General features: G+C 46.3%; 1 protein-coding gene across 20 annotated transcripts in view; it reads right to left on the reverse strand.

Moving 5' to 3' along the window:
* TSPAN9 (tetraspanin 9) overlaps positions 1-23,893 on the reverse strand; it is a 311,820-nt gene that overhangs the window by 167,105 nt on the left and 120,822 nt on the right. For 8 of the 20 annotated variants that reach the window (XM_084859974.1, XM_084859965.1, XM_084859969.1 and 5 more), the window contains 2 exons: positions 20,210-20,335; positions 8,379-8,458 (listed from right to left, as the gene is read on the reverse strand). In XM_084859974.1, coding sequence (XP_084716100.1) covers positions 8,379-8,441 — 63 coding nt within the window. In that variant the 5' untranslated portion in view covers positions 8,442-8,458; positions 20,210-20,335. The other 12 variants (XM_084859961.1, XM_084859962.1, XM_084859981.1 and 9 more) reach the window with 3 other exon arrangements.

A 23,893-nucleotide genomic window follows, 5' to 3' on the forward strand; every position in this document is an offset into this window, starting at 1 on the left:
GCTCCAGCTGGTCTAGAGGCTATAGAAGCAAGCAAGCTCCCAGAGAGCAAGCAAACAGGGAGAGCAAACAGGAGTTCGGCAGGGGAGGTCCCTAACAAATGTTGTTTTCAATTTCTTTTCTTGTAACACACACTTCCATACCAGTGAGACTCTGTTGTTAACCTCCAGTGAATAGAGGACAAAGCCCAGGCTATCCCAGTACCATTAGAAAGCTAGAAACAAAAAGGGAATAGAGACTATGGAAGCAAAAGACTCTCCAGTGGTAGAGACCTGCAAGGTATGTGCAATGTTTGTTTTATTGCCTGATAACAACATGGCCTACACCTGCAACAAGTGCAAGTTGATCACGCTGTTGGAAGAAAAAGTAAGAGGACTAGAGCGGCGAGGGTCGACCCTCCAGGGAATAAGAGAAGACTAGGACTTCTTGGACAGAACGGTGGAACTACAGCAGCAAAGCAAAGTACAGAAGCTAGAAGAGCAACAGCAAGCTGAGGCAGAAAAGGAAAACGCTGAAGTGAGGAAAAATGAGGTAGAGGATACTCCTTGGAAAAGGGTGACAGGAGCAGAAGAACTAGAAGCCACTCTGCAGCAGTGGAAGCAGTGGAGCTATGGAACCATTTCTAGGTACTTGAGGATGAGACTGGAGGACAACCTGCAGAGGAAGAATTAGAGGTGACCCCACATGAGAGCGATCAAGAGGCTGAAGGTGAGTCAAGCAGAGGCGATGAAACCAAGGCCTACAACAACAAGAAGAGAAGAGTAGTAGTAGTGGGAGACTCCTTGCTGTGTGGGATTGAAACCCAAGTATGTCACGAAGAGCCGTGGACTTGCCAGGTATGCTGTCTCCCAGGAGGATTGATTGGAGACGTGACTGAAGGGTTGCCTACATTCATTAAGCCCACTGACAGGTATCCCTTTCTTCTCATCCATGTGGGAACAAATGATACCACCTAGCAGAGCTACGAAGAAATCACATCAGACTTTGAAGCTTTGGGAAGGAAACTCAAGAACTTTGGGGCCCAGATTGTTTTCTCATCCATCCTTCCAGTAGTTAGAAGAGGGACAGAAAGGGAAAGAACAATACTCTAGGTGAATGACTGGCTACGAAGGGGGTGCTGACGAGAGGGATTTGAATTCTGGGACCATGGGTTATACTTCCTGGAAGATGGACTGTTGGCGCTTGGAACTGTTGTTACAAGCGTCGCACTTGGAGATGCATGGAACAGCACATGAAGACCCACCCACTGCCTCTCCAGAGACACCAGCAGCCACAGATATCAGCAGCAAATAGCAGCAGCAGAGGGCAGCAGCTTTAAAGACCAGGGAGAAAGGTACAAATGTAGATTTTATCTGCTCCTTCTTAGCTGCTGCTCTCTTTTACCTCTTTTATCTTATTTTATACTGTTGTATATTTTATATCTTAACATTTTAATATGTGCCTGGGAGGACCACTGAGCAACTCAGGGGGGCAGGGAGGTGCCACCATAACTGTGGTCACGGGTAAGGGGAGGTATGGCATTGGGGGATTAACAGGCCAGCTGAGGAGAAGAGGGGCTAGACACCTTACAGCTGTCCCCTCTTCTGGTTCTTCCCCCAATCAGATGGTTCCTGGCGGCCTTACCAGTCTGCCCTCGGGTCTGGTGGTGGTGCTGCTGCTGAATGCCAGGTCGGCCCAAAATAAAATCTCCCTCATCCATGATTTGATTGTGGATGAGGGGGCTGACCTGGTATATATTACTGAGACCTGGGTGGGGGAACTGGGAGGGGTCACTCTCTCCCAGCTGTGCCCCCCTGGGTACTCAGTGCAGCACGAACACCGACTCGAGGGTCGGGGAGGGGGGTTGCTGTGGTCTATAGGAATTCAATCTCCCTCTCTAGGCTTCCTGCTCATTTGAGTGCAGATCTTGAGTATTTGTACCTTGTGTTGGGTACCCGGGACAGATTAGGGATTCTGTTGGTATACCACCCACCCTGCTGTCCATCAGACTCCCTGTCTTTGCTGACGGAGGTGTTCTCAGACTTGGTGTTGAGGACACCTAGGATGATGGTCCTGGGGGATCTCAACTTCCATGCCGAGGCCAATGTATCTGGGGCGGCTCAGGACTTAATGGCTGCCATGACAACCATGGGGCTGTCCCAATATGTCATCGGCCCAACGCATATAAAAGGACATATGTTTGATCTGGTTTTCTCGACTGGGTAGAAGGATGGTGATCTGAAAGTGGGGGAATTAACATCTGTGCCTTTGTCATGGTCAGATCACTTCCTGCTGAGGTTTAGACACCAGGCAGCCTTTCCCCTCTGCAAGGCTGGGGGACCTATTAAAATGGTCCGCCCCCGGAGATTAATGGATTCTGATGGATTCCAGAGGGCTCTGGGGGATATTCCTGCTGGTATGGCTGGTGCTCCTGTTGAAGCCCAGGTCGCTCTGTGGAATGCAGAGATGACTCGGGCGGTTGACACGGTCGCACCCAAGCGCCCTCTCCCTCTGAGCAGAGCCTGGCTAGCTCCTTAATATACACCTAGGCTGAGGGAAATGAAGCAAGAGGAGAGACGGGTAGAATGCAGGTGGAGGAAAACTCCTGCTGAGTCTGACCGAGCACAGTTAAGAGCTCACTATCGAGCCTACTCTGTGGGGTTGAGGGTGGCAAAGAGACAGTTCTTTTCCACCAGCATTGCATCTTCCCAGCAGAGCTTTTCCGAGTGGTTCGCGGCTCGTTACGTTCTGGGCCAGGGAGGGAGATGGTGGAACCTTCGATGCCACGCTGTGATGAGTTTGCAAGGCACTTTGAAGATAAAGTTGCTCAGATTCGTCATGAATTGGACACCACGATTAATACAGTTCCATTGGTAGAGGCATTCAGAGCACCGTCTGGTCCAGTTTTATTGGAAGAGTTTCAGTTATTGAGGCCTGAGGATGCTAACAAGGTGCTTGGCCAAGTCTGATTGACCACTTGTGTGCTCGACCCTTGCCCTTCATGGCTTATTACATCAAACAAGGAGGGGATGTCCAGCTGGGTCCAGGAGGTTGTAAATTCCTCCTTGAGAGAGGGAGTGGTGCCAGCCTCTTTAAAAGAGGCAGTAATTAGACCACTCCTGAAAAAGCCTAACCTGGACCCAGAGGATGTTAACAATTATAGGCCAGTGGCCAACGTCCCCTTTCTGGGCAAGATGCTTGAGCGGGTGCTTGCAGGACAGCTCCAGGCACTGTTGAATGAAACAGATTATCTAGATCCATTTCAATCGGGCTTCAGGCCTGGTTTTGGAACGGAAACTGCCTTGGTCGCCCTGTGGGATGACCTTTGCTGAAGAGGGACAGGGGAAGTGCGACCCTGTTGATTCTCCTGGACCTCTCAGCGGCTTTCGATACCATCGACCATGGTATCCTTCTGGATAGGTTGTCTGGGTTGGGAGTTGGGGGCACTGCACTGCAGTGGTTCCGCTCCTACTTGGATGGCCAATTCCAGAAAGTGGTGCTGCGGGATTATTGCTCTGTGCCATGGCAATTGTGCCATGGGGTTCCTCTATTTCCCCATGCTGTTTAACATCTACGTGAAACCGCTGGGGGAGGTTATCTGGAGGTGTGGGCTAAGGTGCCATCAATATGCGGATGACACCCAGCTCTACCTCTCTTTCTCATCAAACCCAGGTGAGGCAGTGGCTGTTCTGAATCTGGTCCTGGGCACACTAATAATCAGCTGGTCCAAAATAGGGCAGCAAGATTGTTAACAGGGACTGGCCAGAGAGCTCATATTATGCCAGTACTTTTTCAGCGGCACTGGCTGCCAGTCCATTTCCAGGCCCAATTCAAAGTGCTGGTATTAACATTTAAAGCCCTTAACCGCTTGGGGCCGGGTTATCTGAAGGATTGCCTCCTCCCATATCTGCCTGCCCAGACCTTAAGATCATCCTCAGCGGCCCTTCTCAGTGAGCCCCTGCCAAAGGAAGTGAGGCAGGTGGCTACTAGGAGGAGGGCTTTTTCTGCTGTGGCACCCCAGCTGTGGAATGAGCTCCCTAGTGAGGTTCGCCTGGCACTTACATTGTATTCCTTTCAGCGCCAGGTGAAGACCTTTTTATTTTCCCAGGCATTTTAGCATTTTAGCTTTCTAGACTTTTAGCTTTGCTGTTTTAAATCTGTATTTTAAATTCCTGCACTGCTGCTAGGTTTTATTGTGGTTATATTGTTATATTGTGGTTTTAAAGTTATATATATTCTATATTGTTTTATTGTGTGCCGTTTGGTTTTAATTTTTGTGAACCGCCCAGAGAGCTTTGGCTATTGGGCAGTATAGAAATGAAATAAATAAATTCATTAAAAACTGGCACTAAGAATAAAAACAGTATCATATAATACTGGGCACTGCATTTTGAGAAGGATGCAGAGGGAGGGTGGCAGAGGGTTCAGAGGAGGGCCACACCGATGATCAGGGGACTGGAAACAAAGCCCTATGAAGAGAGACTGAAAGAACTGGGCATGTTTAGCCTTGAGAAGAGAGGGGAGATATAACAGTACTCATCAACTACTTGAAAGGTTGCCACAGAGAGGAAGGCCAGGATCTCTTCTCGATCGTCCCAGAATGCAGGACATGGAATAATGGGCTCAAGTTACAGGAAGCCAGATTCTGGCTGAACATCAGGAAAAACTTCCTGACTGTTAGAGCAATACGACAATGGAACCAATGACCTAGGGAGGTAGTGGGCTCTCCCACACTGGAGGCATTCAAGATGAGGCTGGACAGCCATCTGTCAGGGATGTTTTGACTTGGATTCCTGCACTGAGCAGGGGGGGTTGGACTCGATGGCCTTGTAGGCCCCTTCCAACCCTACTATTCTATGATTCTATGATTCTACGATTCTACGATTCTAATAGAAATATACCAAACGAACAAGCTGGACAAGCTCATGCAACTTTATGTTATAGCAAATGATCTCCTTGGCAATTCACAGCAGTTGTCATTAAAAGTTACTGCAAAAGATGCGACCCTCGTTGTAATAAATTTGCTATAGTCTGCCAGTAGATCACAAATGATTTCCACAGGAGACCTGCCAGCTCTCCTTTTCAAGAGGTCCCCCAAAAGGCAGGTCCAGGGTTCCTCATACAAGGGGCAATGAAGAAGATAATGTACTATATCCTCAACTTCCCCAGAGCCACAAATGCAGGTCTGCTGAGCCAAAGGGATCCCATTGTACCTCCCATTCAAATAAGCTGTTGGCATGGCTTGAAATCAAAGGGCTCTAAATGCCTTTCTGAGAGCCACAAAAGTAAAATTTTGGAAATACTGTTGTAAATATTGTCCTCTCTTGAAAAAACTGAACCATGGTGAGAAGGCCTGGCATTGGCAAGCCAGAATAGTTTGATGGCAATCTGCTTCAAAAATTCTGTTTCTAATGCTCTGCTTATCCAAGTTAGTTAGGGAATTGCGGGGATCCTCAAAATAGGCCTGAGACAGCACTAGCCAACATTGGGCCCAACCACCATCATCAATTTGCTCAAGGAAGCTTTATTTTGCCAAATTCCTGTCAGTGGAGTTCAGAAGTCTTTCACCGTAAAGGATGACAGCTTTGTCTGTTCTTGCTTTGATAGACATAATTCCAGCTTCCAGTCTTAGCAGGGAAGAAGGGACCCCCGGAGGGAGTGCCAGCAGCTCTCTCAAAAATTTATTTTGAATGGTCTCAGCTGTAGTGCAATGACCCTGACCCCAGATCTCTGCACCATAGAGAAGTTGGGGAAGCACTTTAGCTAGACATATTTCCAAGGTTGGGCCCACCAGAGAACCACCGTTGTGCCACCTGAAAGATGAGGTTGTTTTAGCAGTCTTCTCTCTTAGACATGCTGGAGTGACTGAATGTTGGAGGGTTGTGACAAAGAGAGATAATGCTGAGAACTGGCAGATAGGCAGATAGGTGGAAGTTCATGAATAAACATTGTGACACAGATGATATTGCTTGGATGATACTCTTGCAAGTTGATCTAAATAACAGGGCCGGCCCTACAATTATGCAGGCTGATGTGGGTGCATCCGGTGGCACAGAACAGGAAGAGCAGAAAATTGCACTGCTCTCCCCACCGAAAGGGCCTGACACCTGCTTAGCTGGCTGGCCGGCCGGCCAGCCAGCCAACAGCTTGTGCCCAGGTGGCGGCAATGGTGGCAGCTCCCCCGACCCCCGCTTGCTGGCTGCTCCCACCTTCTGCCCCAGCCGCGGGACTCCTAGGAGACTCATCTGAAACATTGTGAGAGCGTTCTGAGCTCCCACGGGAGTGTCAGGGACCTCTTGACATATTTCGGATGAGTCTCCCTGAAGCCTCACAGGTGGGGCAGAAGTGGGAGCAGCCGGTGAGCGGGAGGGGGAGCTGTTGACCAGCTGGCTGGCCGGTTGGCCGGCCCAGCAGGGAGGGAGGGAAGGAGGTGGTGCCCCACCAGAAAAAGTGGGGCAACGTCAGCAGTGCCAGCACCAGGGCAGCACTGCCACCTCGCTTGAGGCAGCAACATGCCTTGGGCTACATACATAATTTTAAAACTGTGGTCCATGGACCACCAGTTGTCCCTCCTGCCGTTTCCAGATGGCCCAAATGAAACAGATGCAGATTCTAGGGAGCCTCAAGTTTCTTTGAACTTTTTACCACGTTCTGAAAAGGCAACCCTCTTTCATTTCAGTTGTAAAATGTAAACTGAAAAATAGTTTGCCTCTTCAACAGAGCAAGCTGTTTCCACTTACACAGTTCTTCAAGCCCAAACATCAAAGAACCCCACCAGCCATGTGCTCATCTCTTCCCCTGTGTGTGTGTGTGTAGATCCAGTGGCTGTGGACCATTCATTTAATCTGAATGCCTTTCAAGCATTCACACACTTGGTGATAATACATAAGAAACTATGGTTGGCCACAAAGAGCAAGCAAATGGTCCTCAGTACAACAAAATTTAAAAACCATCAGATTAAAGTATCTTCAAAGCCTAGTGTGTTTCCATGCAATTCAAGACATGTGGTAGCATTATACAGAACAATGAACAGATACCAAAGATGAAGCCCATACAGTAACATTGTAACATCCTATACCCGCAATTCTATTATGAAATTAATCTAGAAGTGAATGGGGCAAATTTCTGCTGTTTAAGTGAGCTGGTGGGATACAAACACAAGGGGTGAAGGAGCTGGGATATAAGACAATTATGACTGGGAGAACATTCAATTTGGATAGTTATCTTTAAAGAAGATAACTACACCTGCCTCCCGTCCATTAACTGTTCAGGAATACCAACACACCCTGTCCAGTCCTCCCAGTACATCTGGCCTTCAGATGATAAAATGGGCCAATCAGACAGAAAAGCCAGCTGCCAAGAAACAAAAAAATACCTTCTGAACTCTAATTTAATCCAAATTAAGCAAAATTTAACCCAAATTATGCCGGTTTATTATAAAAATCATAAAAGAAAATAATTGGCTACTAGCATTTCTATATCTAGATTATTACCTTGATCTTCAAGCCCAAATCTATGAACATTATTTTACCTTTTTCTAATAATTCAAACCTGCTAATCGTTGGCTTTCATCAACAAAACTTTGCAACTGGATGTGTTCCAATGGATCACAGATATGAATTACTTTCCTCATAATCTTTGTAAACTAAAAACTATTTGTTGACTGGCATTGACTGCCTGATTTTCCAAGTATACATGACATTATTTTGATCTCTAGGATTGGCTTACTGAAACATGATTGCAATGTTGCAATTCCAAATACCTCCTGGCTACCTGATGGAGGAAAATCAATTGTCATCCCACAGCACAGCAAATTATGATCCCTACGGTCTGCAAACTTAATTCACCATGAGCAAAAGTGGCTGAGATGAAGTCCACAACATTTATCATTTGTACTGACAATATTAAGGGCCAGGCTGTGTTGTTTTTGTTTTGTTTTTTTAAGCTCACTAATGAATGGAAAAGACTAAATTCCATTCATACTGAAAAGTAACTTAGCAATTACTTTTTCTTTTTCTTTTTTAGGAAAGTGAGTCAGATGAATAGGGACAGCTGCATACTAACTGCAGCTTGGTGTCCTACAAGACATTAAAGGAGAATTCAAAAGCTACCACTGTGCTGATATGAATAGTCTTGGCTAGGACAAAGGCTGTGTTTTCTTTAATGCAGCCTGCCCAATACACAGTTACAATCTAGTCAAAGTACAGTATGAGAAAGGCAAACAAAATATAATACTTGGGATTTTTCTCTCGCTAGCATATGACATGGATTTAGCACTGTAAATATATGTAAAAGAAAGCTGGGGGATGGGGGATCTTAACTGTTAAGCTTAAACAATATATTGTCCTCACACCGAGGTAGGAAAAAGGAATTTTTAATGAATAGAAGATGCAGTACTCACCCAAAATATTAAATTGAAAAGGAACATCATGTATTTCAAACAACACAAGCAGCCTCTCGCCATGCTGCACTTCTTAAATTCTAAAAGGAAAACAAATGATAGATCCAGGTAAAAGACCACATATTTGCTGCCTTTGGGTGCATTGTATTTGTCACTTTTTAAACCAGTCTCAGTTGCAGCTGTGTTGTGGTTCTCTGTGTGTGATCCAGTGGTACCATAAAAAGCTCCAGCAGTGAAGCCTCGACCAAACTGCCTGCCTGAGGTAGAAGGTTTAGTAAAGTCTGAGTCTTTGCTATCCAAAGATGGACTCCGGTGAATTGAGGAATCCTCACTACTTGACTTCTCCATGGTCTCTCTTTGCACAGTTGTCAGATTTAATGTCTACCATCTCTCAGAATTCAGCATAGTATCTCATGTCAACTCCGCCATTCACGAGGCAGACTTCTCTTGGCTTCACCCTTTCGTTATTAAATCCAACGACCGAATGCAGACCTCTATTATAACACTCCTTGCATTGCCTCCATTCCGTTTTTCTCTACTCTTACAACAGAGCAGGCTGTTCTATATGCATCAGTAGCTTGGATTTACTTGCCAGCATTTCATGCAGCCGCATTTCTTAGTCTGCCTTGCCAAATCAGTTATGCATAGCTTAGCATTTTATTCAACAGAGCTGTGAAGTCGTTCCCCCCGCTCCACAGTCAGTCAGTCCATAACCCCTGATCTATAGGCAGCAAATGGTCCTTGTATCCATTTCCAAAGGGGCTTTTTATTTTTCAGTACACCTGGAAGACATTCAGCATGAGCATTTATTTTTCTCTCTCTCTCTCTCTCTTAGCTCCTCTGTTTCCCTCTTTACTCTGACTGCTGCTCTCACACACGCTGCTTCTTCTCTCTCCCTTTTCAGCTGTTTTCTGTATCTCATTCAATAATCAGCTACCAGGTCACTCCCTCTTGCTCAGCAGTACACTGCTGCCAATGTGAGATCATCAGGAACCGCAATGTCTGGGCATTTCCCACAGAAATCCCTGATCTAACTATATCAAGTCATAAATCCTCCCCCCTCTCAAAAGTCCCTCCCTTTCTGCTTTGCATCCAGCCAATCAAAATAAAACTTCCACCGCACACACATTGAACCTACCCCCTCCTCTATGACATAAGATCTTTAATAGGATTATCATTACTCTTTGACCATACAAGTGCACAACAAGAAAATCACTTTTAAATGTCAAGTGCTGCTTATCATTTATGAGCTTGAAATGTAAAGGGGATAATAATGCAAAGAGCAACTGTAAGAAGCTGAAACTAGATATCAAGGCATTTGCCTACCTCTTCACAATTAATTTGATAGCAACTATACATGTTTGAATTCCTTGAAGCTTAAAACAAACAACACAGCACAAGCAGTTTGTAATATGGAACTCACAGACATAGTTGCCATCATGAAACCATCAAATTTGACAAATTTAACCATAAAACAAAATACAGGGGGTTACATCCAAAGAGTTCCTTTCTCCAGAGGAAGGAGTCTTCCTGCAGGGGAAGACACGAGGAGCATGACTGTCTGTCGAGGACAGCCTTCTCTCTCCGTGGAAGTTCTCCCTGAGATTTCAGAATCCTGATTCTTGAAATTAAATTTTAACTAAGTATTTATAATCCCATTCATCATACAGATAAACCTGCAAGGAAGCAAATTCAAATACAGTGGGGAGAGGGCAGACTTGCTAACCCTGTAATTATAAATTCCCTTTTCAAAAACCAGGGAAATTCAATGATAAAAAACCTGCTGGTTTAAGACCAGAATTCATGCTTGCTTACAACTTACTCTCCGTGCACCCACACTTTTCCTTGGTCAGCAAAGATGCTCCACGTTGTCCTGGTCCCGTGTTGCCTTATGAAGCATCTCGCCTTAAAGCTAAAAGAGGGCCCTCACTCACTGTTCAATTCATCCTGCCAGGTACTGACAGGAGGAGTCCTCTAGCAAAACAGTAAGGTTCAGGTGCTTCATAAGGTAATAAAGGACCAAGACAATGTGGCATATCCATGTCGGTGCCTGGAGGGTAAGTTGCAAGCAAGCACGATTTGTGACATTGCACATCATCACTGATCAATGGGCACATCAGCTAAGGATCAGCCTTGGCTTCCCATTTCCTGGCTTTGTGGAGCTTGAGCCAAGATGAGATAGCCTAAACTCTGGTCTGAAACAGGCAGGTGTTCCTTTGTTTTGTTTTTTATCATTGAAAAATGTGCATCCAGTTTTATCTCAGGAAACCACTGTGCCCTGGGTATCAGAAGTCTGGAAAACACTGCATTGAAGATTTTGGCTTGTTTGCAAGCTATCCTCAACATTTTAATTGCTTTTTATTTTGCTGCAAACATATGAACTTCAGATACCTCTTTCATGTCAGCTACCTTCAAGATACCTTTAAAAAAGAAAAAAGATGAAGAACATGAAGACTTGCTCCTAAGTCCATATTTGGGTATGAGGAGCTTTGGGAGATCTTGAGCATTTAAAATCTAAGCAGGTAACTAAATATAGATTTTTAGCTTCTGCTGTGGGGGTGTGGTGGGGGGAGCTTGGCTATTAGTAATGTTCAGACATCTTCATGGTGTATTTCAGATAATTGTTCTAAGATATTTATTTAATTCAATAAAACATCAACGGACTGAACTTGACCCTTCCAAATGTTCTACATATTTAATCTCTAGCAAAAGCCCATTGTTATCATCGGAGAGATTTAAACCTTCCTCCTGATGCACTGAGATCCAACTGCTCCTCACTTGACTGATGCTGGGATCAGCAAAGGAGTGTGGCAATCACTGCAGGGGCAAGGCATGCAATGGCATCTCAGTGATCCCATTGCCCAGCAGACTGGCTCTGGAAACAGCTGAGGAGCATGGGAATAGGGAGGGTGAGGCACATGAAATTGGCCAAGGATTACAAGTGGCTCACAGGTTGTCCGTATGTGTGCTAGAGCATAACAGAATGGTGGGAGAGTTTCACAGAGTACTAAGAACTGGTGTATTAAAGGAGCACAGGAGTGCCCCTTTAAGAACATAAGAAGAGCCATGCTGGATCAGACCAAGGGTCCACGTAGTCCAGCATTCTGTTCACATAGAGGCCAATAAGCTGCCCACAGGAAATCCACAAGCAGGACCTGAGTGCATCAGCACCCTCCCACCCATGTTCCCCAGCAACTGGTGTGTATAGGCTTACTGCCTCTGATACTGGAGGTAGCATATAGCCATCGGGACTAGTGGCCATTGATAGCCTTCTCCTCCAGGAATTTATCTAACCCCCTTTAAAGCCATCCAAATTGGTGGCCATCACTAGTTAAGTTGAGTCACAGACCCATAGACACAGGTTCCATCACTGTAAGTCTCAAAATTCTATTGCTTTTAAAAATAGCACTTGTTAAGCTAATAGCTCAAAGTGGGCTAGGTGAAACAACGATCAGGTGGATCCACAGTTGGCTACAGAATCGGACACCAAGAGTGCTTATCAATGGGATCTTCTCAAACTGGGGAGAGGGAATGAGCGGGGTACCGCAGGGCTCGGTCCTGGGCCCAGTGCTCTTCAACATTTGTATTAATGACTTAGAGGAGGCGGCGCACAGAATGCTGATCAAATTTGCTGATGACACAAAATTCGGCGGGATAGCTAATACTCTGGAAGACAGAAACAGAATTCAAAGTGATCTGGATAGACTGGAGCGCTGGGCAGAAAACAACAAAATGACATTTAATAGGGATAAATGCCAAGTTCTGCACCTAGGAAAAAGAAACCAAATGCACAGTTACAAGATGGGGCATACGTGGCACAACACTACAAGCAAGAAGGATCTTGGAATTGTTGTCGATCACAAGCTATGATGTGGCTGCAAAAAAGGCAAATGTTACTTTGGGCTGCATTAATAGAAGCATAGCTTCCAAATCCCGGGAAGTACTAGTTCCCCTCTACTCAGTACTGGTTAGGCCTCATCTGGAGTACTGTGTCCAGTTCTTGGCACCACACTTGAAGAAGGATGCAGACAAACTGGAGAGGGTTCAGAGGAGGTCAACAAAGATAATCAGGGGACTGGAAACAAAGCCCTATGAAGAGAGACTGAAAGAACTGGGCATGTTTAGCCTTGAGAAGAGAAGACTGAGGGGAGAGACAGGAAACCACAGATTCCGGCTGAACATCAGGAAAAACTTCCTGACAGTTAGAGCAATATGACAATGGAACCAATTACCTAGGGAGATAGTGGGCTCTTCCACACTGGAGGCTGGACAGCCGTCTGTCAGGGATGCTCTCACTTGGATTCCTGCACTGAGCAAAGGGTTGGACTCGATGGTTTTGTAGGCCCCTGTCCAACCCTACTATTCTATTATTCTAAGTGCAGAAAATTGACACATTTGTACTTTTTAGTTCAAGCTCAGCATATCATATACAGTCAGGACCAGAAATATTGGAACAAGGATAACTGTTTTGGCAGTTGGCCTCTGTACGCCACCACATTGAAGTTGAAAGGAAACACACCCAGATGGGAGCCAAGTCAGGACTTTCAGCTGTAATTCAAGGGATTGGACAAAAGTGGGGCACTAACCATTCAGGAAGTAAAGCCAGTGGCATACAGACATACCCATCGTTGGTGGCTCATAAGTAATGGAACAAACCAACATCATTTCAAACTTCAGGATCGCCTTTAATACCTGGATGAAAATCCTTTGCAGTCAATGACTGCCTGAAGTCTGGAACCCATGGACATGACCAAATGCTGAGTTTCCTCCCTCGAGGTCCTTTGCCAGGCCTTTACTGCAGCTGCCTTCAGCTGCTGCTTCAGGAAGTGAAAAGCATGCTCTATTGGGTTGAGATCAGGTGACTGACTTGGCCAGTGAAAAACATCCCACTTCTTTGCCTTGAGTAACTCTTGGGTAACTTTTGCTGTATGTTTGGGGTCATTATCCATCTGCAATATAAAGTGGTGTCCTATCAGTTTGGCAGCATTCGGCTGAATCTGAGCAGAAAGTATAGCCCCATACACTTCAGAATTCACCCTGCTGCTTTTATCAGCAGTCAGGTCATCAATAAACACCAGTGCCCTGGTTCCATTGGCAGCCATACATGCCCATGCCATAGCACTGCCTCCAACATGTTTGACAGATGATGTGGTATGCTTTCAATCATGAGCTGTTCCTTTCCTTCTCCATACTTTTCTCTTCCCATCAGTGTGGTACAAGGTAATCTTGGTTTCATCAGTCCAAAGATTCTTATCATAGAATCATAGAATAGTAGGGTTGGAAGGGGCCTACAAGGCCATCGAGTCCATAATTGTTCTAAGATATTTATTTAATTCAATAAAACATCAACGGACTGAACTTGACCCTTCCAAATGTTCTACGTATTTAATCTCTAGCAAAAGCCCATTGTTATCATCGGAGAGGGAGTGAGGATGAGGGGGTGGGGTGGGGTGGGGTGGGGGTTGATTTCAAGGTGCTGTGCATAGAAACACACTGCGCCCTCGTGGTGTCTCTAGCAGTACAGTTAATCCCTCTTCAGGCATTTGCTGCAAACAAATAACGAGGGCTGTGCAGCTGCATACACAATGCCCCCACTCCCTCCAATCTTGTCCTTCAGTACAGAGAGTCAAACTGAGACTAAACCAAAAACTGGAATGAAACTTGTTTTCCCCTGAACCAGAACAAAACCTGAACCTTAAAGTCTCTGTTGAACCTAAACTTGAACAAAACCAGGGGGTGGGGGTGGGAATCAGATTACTGATTAAGAATAAGGTTTCAATAAAACAATAAAGCACTTGACTTTGTACACTCAGGAGACATATGCAGGCATTCACATACAACACCTGAGAGCTAAACTGGGGGAGGGACATGGGCGCACAGGCAAATCTCACCCCCAAATCCCCATGCGCATGGCTGTGCAGAGATCTAAAAGAGCTTTGAAAGCACATTCAGGCAAATGCACTTACAAAGCTCTGCATTTTCAGGAGCCCTGCTTTATAAGGGTTCCCAAGTGTGGGTAGGGTTGTAAGTGAACTGTAACAGTTTTCCAGTTTACTTTAAGAGCAGCTGTTCACATGGGGATATTTGGGGTTGGGTTTGTGCACATGCCCAGGTCCCCTCCACAGTTTAGCTCTGATCAGGCCTGCCTGAGGGGGGAGCAGGGCAATTCACCCTAGGCCCCATGCAGTGGGGACCCCCAGCAAGTGCTATTTGTTTGTTTTTGATAAAATGGGAGCCATTCACATGAGCTGAGGCAAGGAGGGCATTTTTTTACATTTTGAAAAACTCAGGATTTCAAAAAATAATTATAATCTTGTGAAAGGTAAAAAAATTCCGCTTTAGCGTTTAATTATGTTCCTTGAAGACAGTTGCTCTGCAACTACCATTTAATCGATTTTCCTAGAATTCAAATAAGTACCTGGGTTTTTGTTTTTTCCTAGAATCCCCCTAATTCCACCCATCTATGTACTCAGTTCAGGCTCTAATTTTTGCAGTATACAATGATCTGTTGTGCATTCAGTTTCATTTAACATTAATTAGTTTTAAAAAGTGTTTGTGGATTGAGGATGTGGAGGATAAAACAGTAAACAAGCAAGTACCATGTTGTAGCAATAAAAAAAAAATTACATTTACCTACTCATTATTAGTGGTGGATTAGTACAGCAGTATAGGGGGAACATCCTATGGTTTTATTTCAGGAAATTCTGCTGTTTAATATTATTTTATTTATTTATTTATTTATTTATTTCATTTCTATACCGCCCAATAGCCGAAGCTCTCTGGGCGGTTCACAAAAACTAAAACCAAACAACATACAATAAAACAATTTAAAATATATAGAATATTAAAACCACAATATAACAATACAACCACAATAAAACCTTTAAAAGGCATAAAACATTATTTAAAAGGCCTTGCTTAATTTTTTTGTTTCCATTTCTGTTTAATGTTTGCAACACATCTGAATCTGATCCAGCACTGATTCTGAAAAAATACCTATGGCAGACTGAGAGCCCGGGCAGCTCCAGACCGATAGGAGCCCCTTCTCCATCTCGAGGCGCATTGGCCATTTAATTTTTAATCATTTTTATTTAACCCGGTACTTAAGGGCCCCACCTTTTATTTCCAGTTTTTAACTTAACAAATAAAATGCAAAAGTAAAAAACAGTGTCAAGGGCCGCCGAAACCTGGCTTATTATGATCGCCCGGGCAGCGATCGCCACCCAGCTTCCTGACCTGCCAGTGCCACGCTGATTTGCCCCCGCAGTGACAGCGTTTTGAAGTGGGGTCGGAGCGCCCCCTAATACTTTGCCAACAAGCTACTCAGGCTGTCGCTAATACGAAATTATAAATTTTAACTAAATGAAAAACAGTAAATGTTTAACAATTTTTTTCACCAAAATTTTCTTTAAAATATTGTCCATGTCAGGGTGGACACTGAGCCCATAGAATCCCAGAGTAGTTCTGATGCTGAGGAAGAGCAGTCGCTCCTTCGGGAGAGGAGCGCGCTCCTTTTTTCCCAGGACCAACAGCTGACGAAGATTCCTCCCACCCACATTCCTAGTTTAGAAAGCAGTCCAGGGAGTGACTCAGCACAGATAGCAGACTGGGGGGGGATGCGCGGCGCAGACGCAGAGCGCGGCACCAAATGGTTCGCGCTCAAAGAACGGTTGCGCCCAGAGGAGCCAAGGGAAAAGGGGAGGGATTCTCCCTAGTCCTTATATTCAGGGGTCTGCCAGTAATTGCCTTTCAAACAGGGACCAACTGTTCCAACTTAGGGCATAGGGATGCTGCTGCTCAGATCTAGTTGCTACCTGTAGAGTTATTAAGTTATAAAAGAAGAATAAAGCTTTGAAAAGAATCCCTTTGTCTGTGTCTGGACTTGGCTACTGGATTAGACTGAGAGAGCCCTCCAAGGAGCCCTTGACAGTCCATTTGTAAGAGATGAACAACTTATATTTAAACACGAAAATACTCGGCCCAGTAACGGAGGGGACGTTAATCTCCAATCCTACTTTAACATTAGGTCTGAAATAGTTTTAATTACCTACTGAATATTTACTTTTTAATTATGTAGGTATTTATATGTATACTATAGTTGTTTGAGAAGCTTTTGGGGTTTTCGTTTTCCTGACAGGCTGACTGGGCAACTTAGTTTCTTTTATATGTTTTATTGGATTTATGGGCTTTCAATTATACATATTTTCAAAATGATTGTAGTATTTGTGTGTGACAGCACACCCCCCCCCCCCGCCCAATGCCATTGCCTTGGCCCCCAATTTCCTCTGGGCAGCCCTGGTTCTGATGTATTGCAGGCAAAGGTCTGCATTAGGGCTATTGGCGCTACCAGAACCAGAATGAGCACATGAAATAAAACCAATGTCTATGTTTTACATATGTATGTATTTTGGGTTGGTACAGGCTTCTATACTCTGCCCTCTTCAAGGGATAGACTTAGAAAGCATTAGGCAAGGACTGGATCAGAGACCTCCTTCCCTTTTCTGACAGGGGTGCTGTCAGGATCCCCTTTGCCCCTTCTGAGAACTCCAAAAGCTAAATCAAACACAGACAAGAGGCTTCAATTCCACGGCTTTAATCCACTTACTCTAATGGGTTATACACGTGCAAATTGCTAGTGACTCACAAAGAAAAAGCCTTCAAGGAGATCAAAGGGAAGCTACGTTTGGGAAAAGGTGGCAAACTATCCTAACTTAAGGGGTGGGAGGGGAAGATCTCCCTCTCTCCTGTGACACCTCTAGACACAGCTGTTGACGCCGAGCCAATCGGGCAGACCACCTAAGCTCTGCCCCTGCCATCTACCGCTTATCGCTGCGTCTGCGCCTGGCGTCTCAGAGTTCAGGTTCTCCTGCCCCCGCCTCCCCCAGTTCACTATCTATCACAGAGATGTGTGAAGGGGGCCCCTCTCCAACCAGCTGTGCCTCTGAAGGCTGGGAAAGTTCCTCCTCCACGTTTTGCAGCTCTTCCTCCGAATCTGAACTGCTCTGACACTATGTGCTCAGAGGCAACCCTGACAGGCTTAGTCAACATGCAAGTTACAACATGGAAGGGATCCAACATGCATATGAGGTGACACAACAACACAACACAGGTGACGTAGGACATATTTAGTGTCTGTCAAATGGTCTTTACATGTACAGTTCAATGAGAAGATATATGTAAGTGTAAAATAAAGTAGGAATATGTTTGAAATATGGATTAATCTGTGACTCCAAAATTGGGCCGGGAAAACAGGATATAGTGAGATTACAGAAAGACAGGAAAAGCAGAGGGAAGGATCAAATAGGGCCTATTCAAATGAATAGGTGTGAATACAAATCTTGGTGGGCAAGGTGACAAGCTGAAGGGCTTACAGTGTACTTACTGGAGGAAAGGAAGGAGGAGGACACCACTGCTGTGCACTGCAGAGTATACCCCCACCTCCTCCCTGCCATCAACGCCACAGTGTTCAGCCAGCCTCTGCAGGTAGTGGGTGTGCTGCTAATGCATCTGTGGCAGCCTTCAGGGCTCCAGGCAGAGCGAAGTGCATGGTACAGCAGTCTACTAGCTTGGGGCTCCATCTCAGGGGGCAGAAATCCGCATCAATCCCGGTGCTTCCCTCATCTGGTGTCATTGTGGGATGGGATTGTGCTCCTTTCTAAGGGGGTCCCCATTTTGCCATGGTCCATGCTTTACCTTTTCACGGGGGATGGGAAGCCCCACCCCCTGCACTGGTTTTCCAGTGAGTTGCTGGATTCCTTTCATGTGCTCAAGATCTCTGCTGCTTACCCCCCCCCCCCAGCCTTCACTGGCTTATGGAAAGCAAGGAACCCATGTAGACTTGAGTGGAGACAGGAGTTGCCTTCCAACCATGTGCTCTCCCCTCCTTGCAAGGAAGGGACAGAGCACAGTTGGCAGGTGACTCCTGCCTCTGCTGCCTGACTCCAGCTTTCACGGGCTCCTTGCAAGCAAGGAAGGAGGCCATGCAGACCTGACAGCTGGTGTCTCCCGCTTGTTCTTCCCTCCTTGCCAAGGAGATCCCCACTCAGGATCTCCCGGGTGTGATATACCCCGCAGCCCATCCTCAATGCCTTCGTCAGTCTGACTGCACCCCCAACAGCTGAAAACAAATGCCTACAGCTGCCAGACACAGCGGTTTCTTTGCACTAGTGGAGAATTTCACGAGGAGGTCATGGTGGTCCTGTTCTGTGGGCTGGAAAAAATACATTTTTTGCGTTTGGGAAAAACAAAGGATAGGCCGGGGAAAATGGTGAGAGACACCCTGGAGGTTCACAAAGTCATCTAAAGGGCCCACAAACTCCCATGAGGGAGCCCTCTCAATGGTAGGATAAAAGCTCCATGTGACAGAGCCCCCCGTGTCCCGCCTTGAGAATCAGAGAGGTGAGTGCGCAGGCTGTCCAAGACCCTGAAAGCCTGAAGGAACCCTCATCCAAGACACCGCAGAGCATGGTATCCACGTGCGTGTAGGGTTATTGGAGAGGGAATTCCACTTCTGGGCTTGCTCTGGGGTTTCCTGCTTCCCAAGGGATTAAAAATGTTTTGAATGCCCTTAATACTAATGCCAGGTAGACTTAAGTGCTGACACTTAGTTGCAACAGTTTTAGATATATTAGCTTGTTCACTCAGTAAATGATCATTATAAATAATGTGTCTTATATTTAAATTGGTTTGACTTCCTGGCTTTGCATGAAGATCTGAAGGAGGATTCTAAGCATGTTCAGCTGAACACACTTAGAATAGAGAGACCACCTGCCCAGGTAGACTGCGAGTATGCAGTACCATGCTACTGCTTTCCTGATCCCTGTGGCTATTCCAGTGAGACCCCTGGGGCCAGAGAACACTGTCTCCTTGTGGAACTAGGCCCCTGACTTGGTACTTTCTTCCAGGGACTTCCTGCCACCTTGCATCAGCTTCCTGGGGCTGAAGCATAAAAAGGTGGACTACCTGGAGATGGAGTTGCTACCAAAGGGTTGGCCCATTTAGGGGAGCCTTTTAGGTGTGAGCAAAGATTTAAAAAAAGGTAAAGGTGTCCCCAACCAGTTGTGTCCGACTCTAGGGTGCGGTGCTCATCCCCGTTTCTAAGCCGAAGAGCTAGTGCTGTCCGAAGACGCTTCCGTGGTCATGTGGCCGGCATGACTGAACACCGAGGTGCACGGAACGCTGTTACCTTTCCCGCCGAGGCGGTACCTATTTATCTACTTGCAATTTCTTGCTTTCGAACTGCTAGGTTGGCAGAAGCTGGGGCTGAAGATGGGAGCTCACTCCGTCACGCAGCACTCAGGTCTCGAACTGCTGACCTGCCGACCTTCCATTCTGCAGTTCAGCGTCTTAACCACTAAGCCACCGTGGCCCCATGTTCAGCTGAGATTATGTTCAGCAAAGATTAGAGCCATCCTATTTGTTGGGCAGTGGGGAGGAGGAAAGTGATTGCCTATATATCTGCCTGCCAGTTTTGCATGTTTTTTATTAGAACTACAGTTATCGCTTGCTGGTGGAAGAGATCCGTTTCAAAAAGGAACAGAGAGGTGAAGGGACACAGACAGGGGCCATTGTAACACTAGAGGGCAGAAGTAGATATGGTGGCAGGAGGAAATTTGGTTGTTATGGAGTGGGGAGTGCAACAGGGTGTTGGTATCCCATTTCAGAGATAACCTGAGTAGCCTGGGTTGGGTACTACTGCTGAATGCCAGGTTGATGAATGGGTGGGTGGAAACTTACCATCAGGACTTGATCCAGGATGTGCCAACCTGGCCTGTATCAAAAGACCTAGTTAGATGAGACTAGGCAAGTAAATATCACCCAGCTTTGCTCACCTTTGTCCTCTGTGTTGCAGTAGAAAACACCTTGAGGGTGAGGAGGCAAAGTTGCAGTGGTCTATCGAGACCGTATCCCCATCCAGGTATCCCATTCCACAGTCTTCCAGTTCCGAGTGTGCCGATCTGAAGGTGGGTGTTCAGGATAGAATTAAATTATGAGTCTGTGGGTGTACTGCCTGCTCAACGGTCTCCCTTCCTGAGCTAGCCAGCATAGTCTTAGGAGTGACGCTGGAGTCTCTTTGGCCTGTTGTGGTGGGGGGACTTCAACAAATATCCTGAGGCGGTCTTGTTGGGAGTGGCTCAGGACTTCATGGCTTCCATGGCAACCATGGCTCTGTCCCAATTAGTATCTTGCCCCACTCATTCAGCAGAGCACACTCTGGTTATGGTTTTCTGTGTAGTGTGGGGATGCTGGTGATCTGAGGATAGAGGAACTTTCTATAGTTCTGTTGTCTAAAACCCACTACCTGGTGAGGTTTAGACTTGCTGGAACTTGGAGCCTCTGCAAGGGCAGGGGGACTAATTAAGGTGGTCTGCCCCAAGAGAATGATGGATTTGGATGATTTCCTGATGGCTCTTGGAGATTTTCTGTTACTTTGGCAGGTGATTATGTTAAAGCCCTCATCGACCTCTGCAATAGGGAAATGCCTGGGCAGTTGACACAATTGCTATTGAGCATCCTCTCTCGCTGAGTGGAACCAAATGAGCTCCCCAGGGAGCTGGGGACAATGAAATGACTAAGATAGCTACAAGAGACATTGGCAGAAAATTCAGAACAAATCCGACCAGACACTGGCTAGAGCTCGTTTGAAAGTCTACTCCTTGATAGTGAGGGCAGCAAAGAAATGGTACTTCTCCATCACCGTTGCATCTGCATAGAGCCACCCAATGAAGCTTTCTGGGGTGATCAAAGGCCTATTACTCTCTGGCCCACTAGAAGAAAATGTTAACAACTCAATAGCCTATTGTGATCAATTTGCCTGACACTTTGCAAATTGTCATGCAAATCAATTGTATCTGTGCTTACTTGGATGCTACAGTTGATACGGGCCCAGTGGATGTAACTTGGGCCTCTGCTTGCCCAGGTCTAATGGATACTTTTTCAATTTGTACAGCCCAAGGATGTGGACAAGATCCTTGGAGAGGTAAGGCCTACCAGTTTGGGGCTGGACTGTTGCCCTTCACAGCTTATAAAACTGGTCAGAGGGGGACTGGCCAAGTGGGTGTGGATAGAAGGCGCAGCTGCAGGGAGAGCCCCCCCCCCCCCGCTCACATTCCTGAGAGAGATAATGACCCTGGCAGCGAAACAGCGAGAGACTGGTTGTTGCTAGACACAAGGCACCGGCGCAGAGAGAGGCGCGAGGTGGAGGGAGCCGAGAGGAGATGCTCAGCCCGCTTAGCACTACGGCAACAGCTGCACCCCAATGCCCCACTGGTAAGGGGGGGAACCTCTCCTCCTAGCCCATAAGTTTCAGAGCTTTCCTGCCCTTCTCCTCTAAACGAGGATCAACTGCGTACATGGAGCTTAGGTTACCCTGCTAAGATACCCTTTGCAGTTCCTTGCTTAGTCACTGGCAATTAGCATCTGAAAGAGTCATTAAGTTGTAAAGGAATAAAGCCTTGGAAAGAATCCCTTTCGTCTGCGTCTTGTTTTGGCTACTGGAAGGGACTTTAAGAGGCAGCTAGGGCGCTCCTGACACTACCTCAGAAAACTGTTCAGAAACTTCAGGTTGGGTGGTCCAGAATGCTGCAGCCAGACTGTTACAGGGAGCATGTGACTCCCTTGTCACAACAGCTTCACTGGCTACCAGTCTGTTTCCAGGCACAATTCAAAATGCTGGTTATAACCTAGAAAGCACTATACAACTTGGGATCAGGCTACCTGAAAAACCACCTTCTCCTATATTAGCCTAGGCAGGTTTTAAGATCTTTGGGGGAGGCCCTTCTCTTGATACCATTACCATCAGAGGCACGTTTGGTAAGGATGCTAGAGAGGGCCTTCTCAGGGGCCACTCCCAGGATCTGGAATTCACTGCCAAGGGAAGTTAGGTTGTCCTTCTGCTTGCAGGCAAAGACATTTTTATTCAGGCAGGCCTTTGGCATGTAAGCTGGTCTGTTACTGAAGGGAGTTTTAATTAGCTGGTGCTATTTCTTTATTTTTGTTGTATTTTAATTGTGTTTTCAATTTATTTGTTTATGTTATGTTTTAATTAAGATTTTGTTTTTAAGCTGGATTTTATTGTTAGCCACCTTGAGTGCCAATTGTCTGGTGAAAGGCAGGATATGAATTAAATAAGTCCTCCCCAGGATTGAGAACCCTGCATTCTCCTGGCATCTGCTGAACACACTTGATGTGTCCCATCAGACCTTCATGCTCAAGATACCGAGGTTAGGAGCGGAAGGGACCCTTCTCTACATAGGCTCACTCTAGGTTTTGCCTCCTGGTCATTTTAGAGCAGGAGTGGCCAGTCTTTTTGCCTCCGAGGACTATATGTGGAAATGGGTGGCAGGTCAGAGGCAGCAGGCTGACGGCTGACAGTGGTGAAGCCGGCAGTGGTGGGGCCCAGGCTCCCCCTCTGTTCTCTCTTTTTCTCGCACACAGTCTCCTCCACCACTTACACATGTGCACACACACACACGCCTCCCTACACACACACACACACACACCACACACACACTTCCCCATCCCAGGGATGCGGAGGTTTAAACCTTCCTCCTGATGCACTGAGATCCAACTGCTCCTCACTTGACTGATGCTGGGATCAGCAGAGGAGTGCGGCAATCACTGCAGGGGCAAGGCATGCAATGGCATCTCAGTGATCCCATTGCCCAGCAGACTGGCTCTGGAAACAGCTGAGGAGCATGGGAATAGGGAGGGTGAGGCACATGAAATTGGCCAAGGATTACAAGTGGCTCACAGGTTGTCCGTATGTGTGCTAGAGCATAACAGAATGGTGGGAGAGTTTCACAGAGTACTAAGAACTGGTGTATTAAAGGAGCACAGGAGTGCCCCTTTAAGAACATAAGAAGAGCCATGCTGGATCAGACCAAGGGTCCACGTAGTCCAGCATTCTGTTCACATAGAGGCCAATAAGCTGCCCACAGGAAATCCACAAGCAGGACCTGAGTGCATCAGCACCCTCCCACCCATGTTCCCCAGCAACTGGTGTGTATAGGCTTACTGCCTCTGATACTGGAGGTAGCATATAGCCATCGGGACTAGTGGCCATTGATAGCCTTCTCCTCCAGGAATTTATCTAACCCCCTTTAAAGCCATCCAAATTGGTGGCCATCACTAGTTAAGTTGAGTCACAGACCCATAGACACAGGTTCCATCACTGTAAGTCTCAAAATTCTATTGCTTTTAAAAATAGCACTTGTTAAGCTAATAGCTCAAAGTGGGCTAAGTGAAACAACGATCAGGTGGATCCACAGTTGGCTACAGAATCGGACACCAAGAGTGCTTATCAATGGGATCTTCTCAAACTGGGGAGAGGGAATGAGCGGGGTACCGCAGGGCTCGGTCCTGGGCCCAGTGCTCTTCAACATTTGTATTAATGACTTAGAGGAGGCGGCGCACAGAATGCTGATCAAATTTGCTGATGACACAAAATTCGGCGGGATAGCTAATACTCTGGAAGACAGAAACAGAATTCAAAGTGATCTGGATAGACTGGAGCG

Source organism: Heloderma suspectum, chromosome 5, assembly GCF_057233095.1.
Source record: "Heloderma suspectum isolate Gila_16-S chromosome 5, 16-S_ref, whole genome shotgun sequence".
In the NCBI taxonomy this organism is placed as follows: Eukaryota; Metazoa; Chordata; class Lepidosauria; order Squamata; family Helodermatidae; genus Heloderma; species Heloderma suspectum.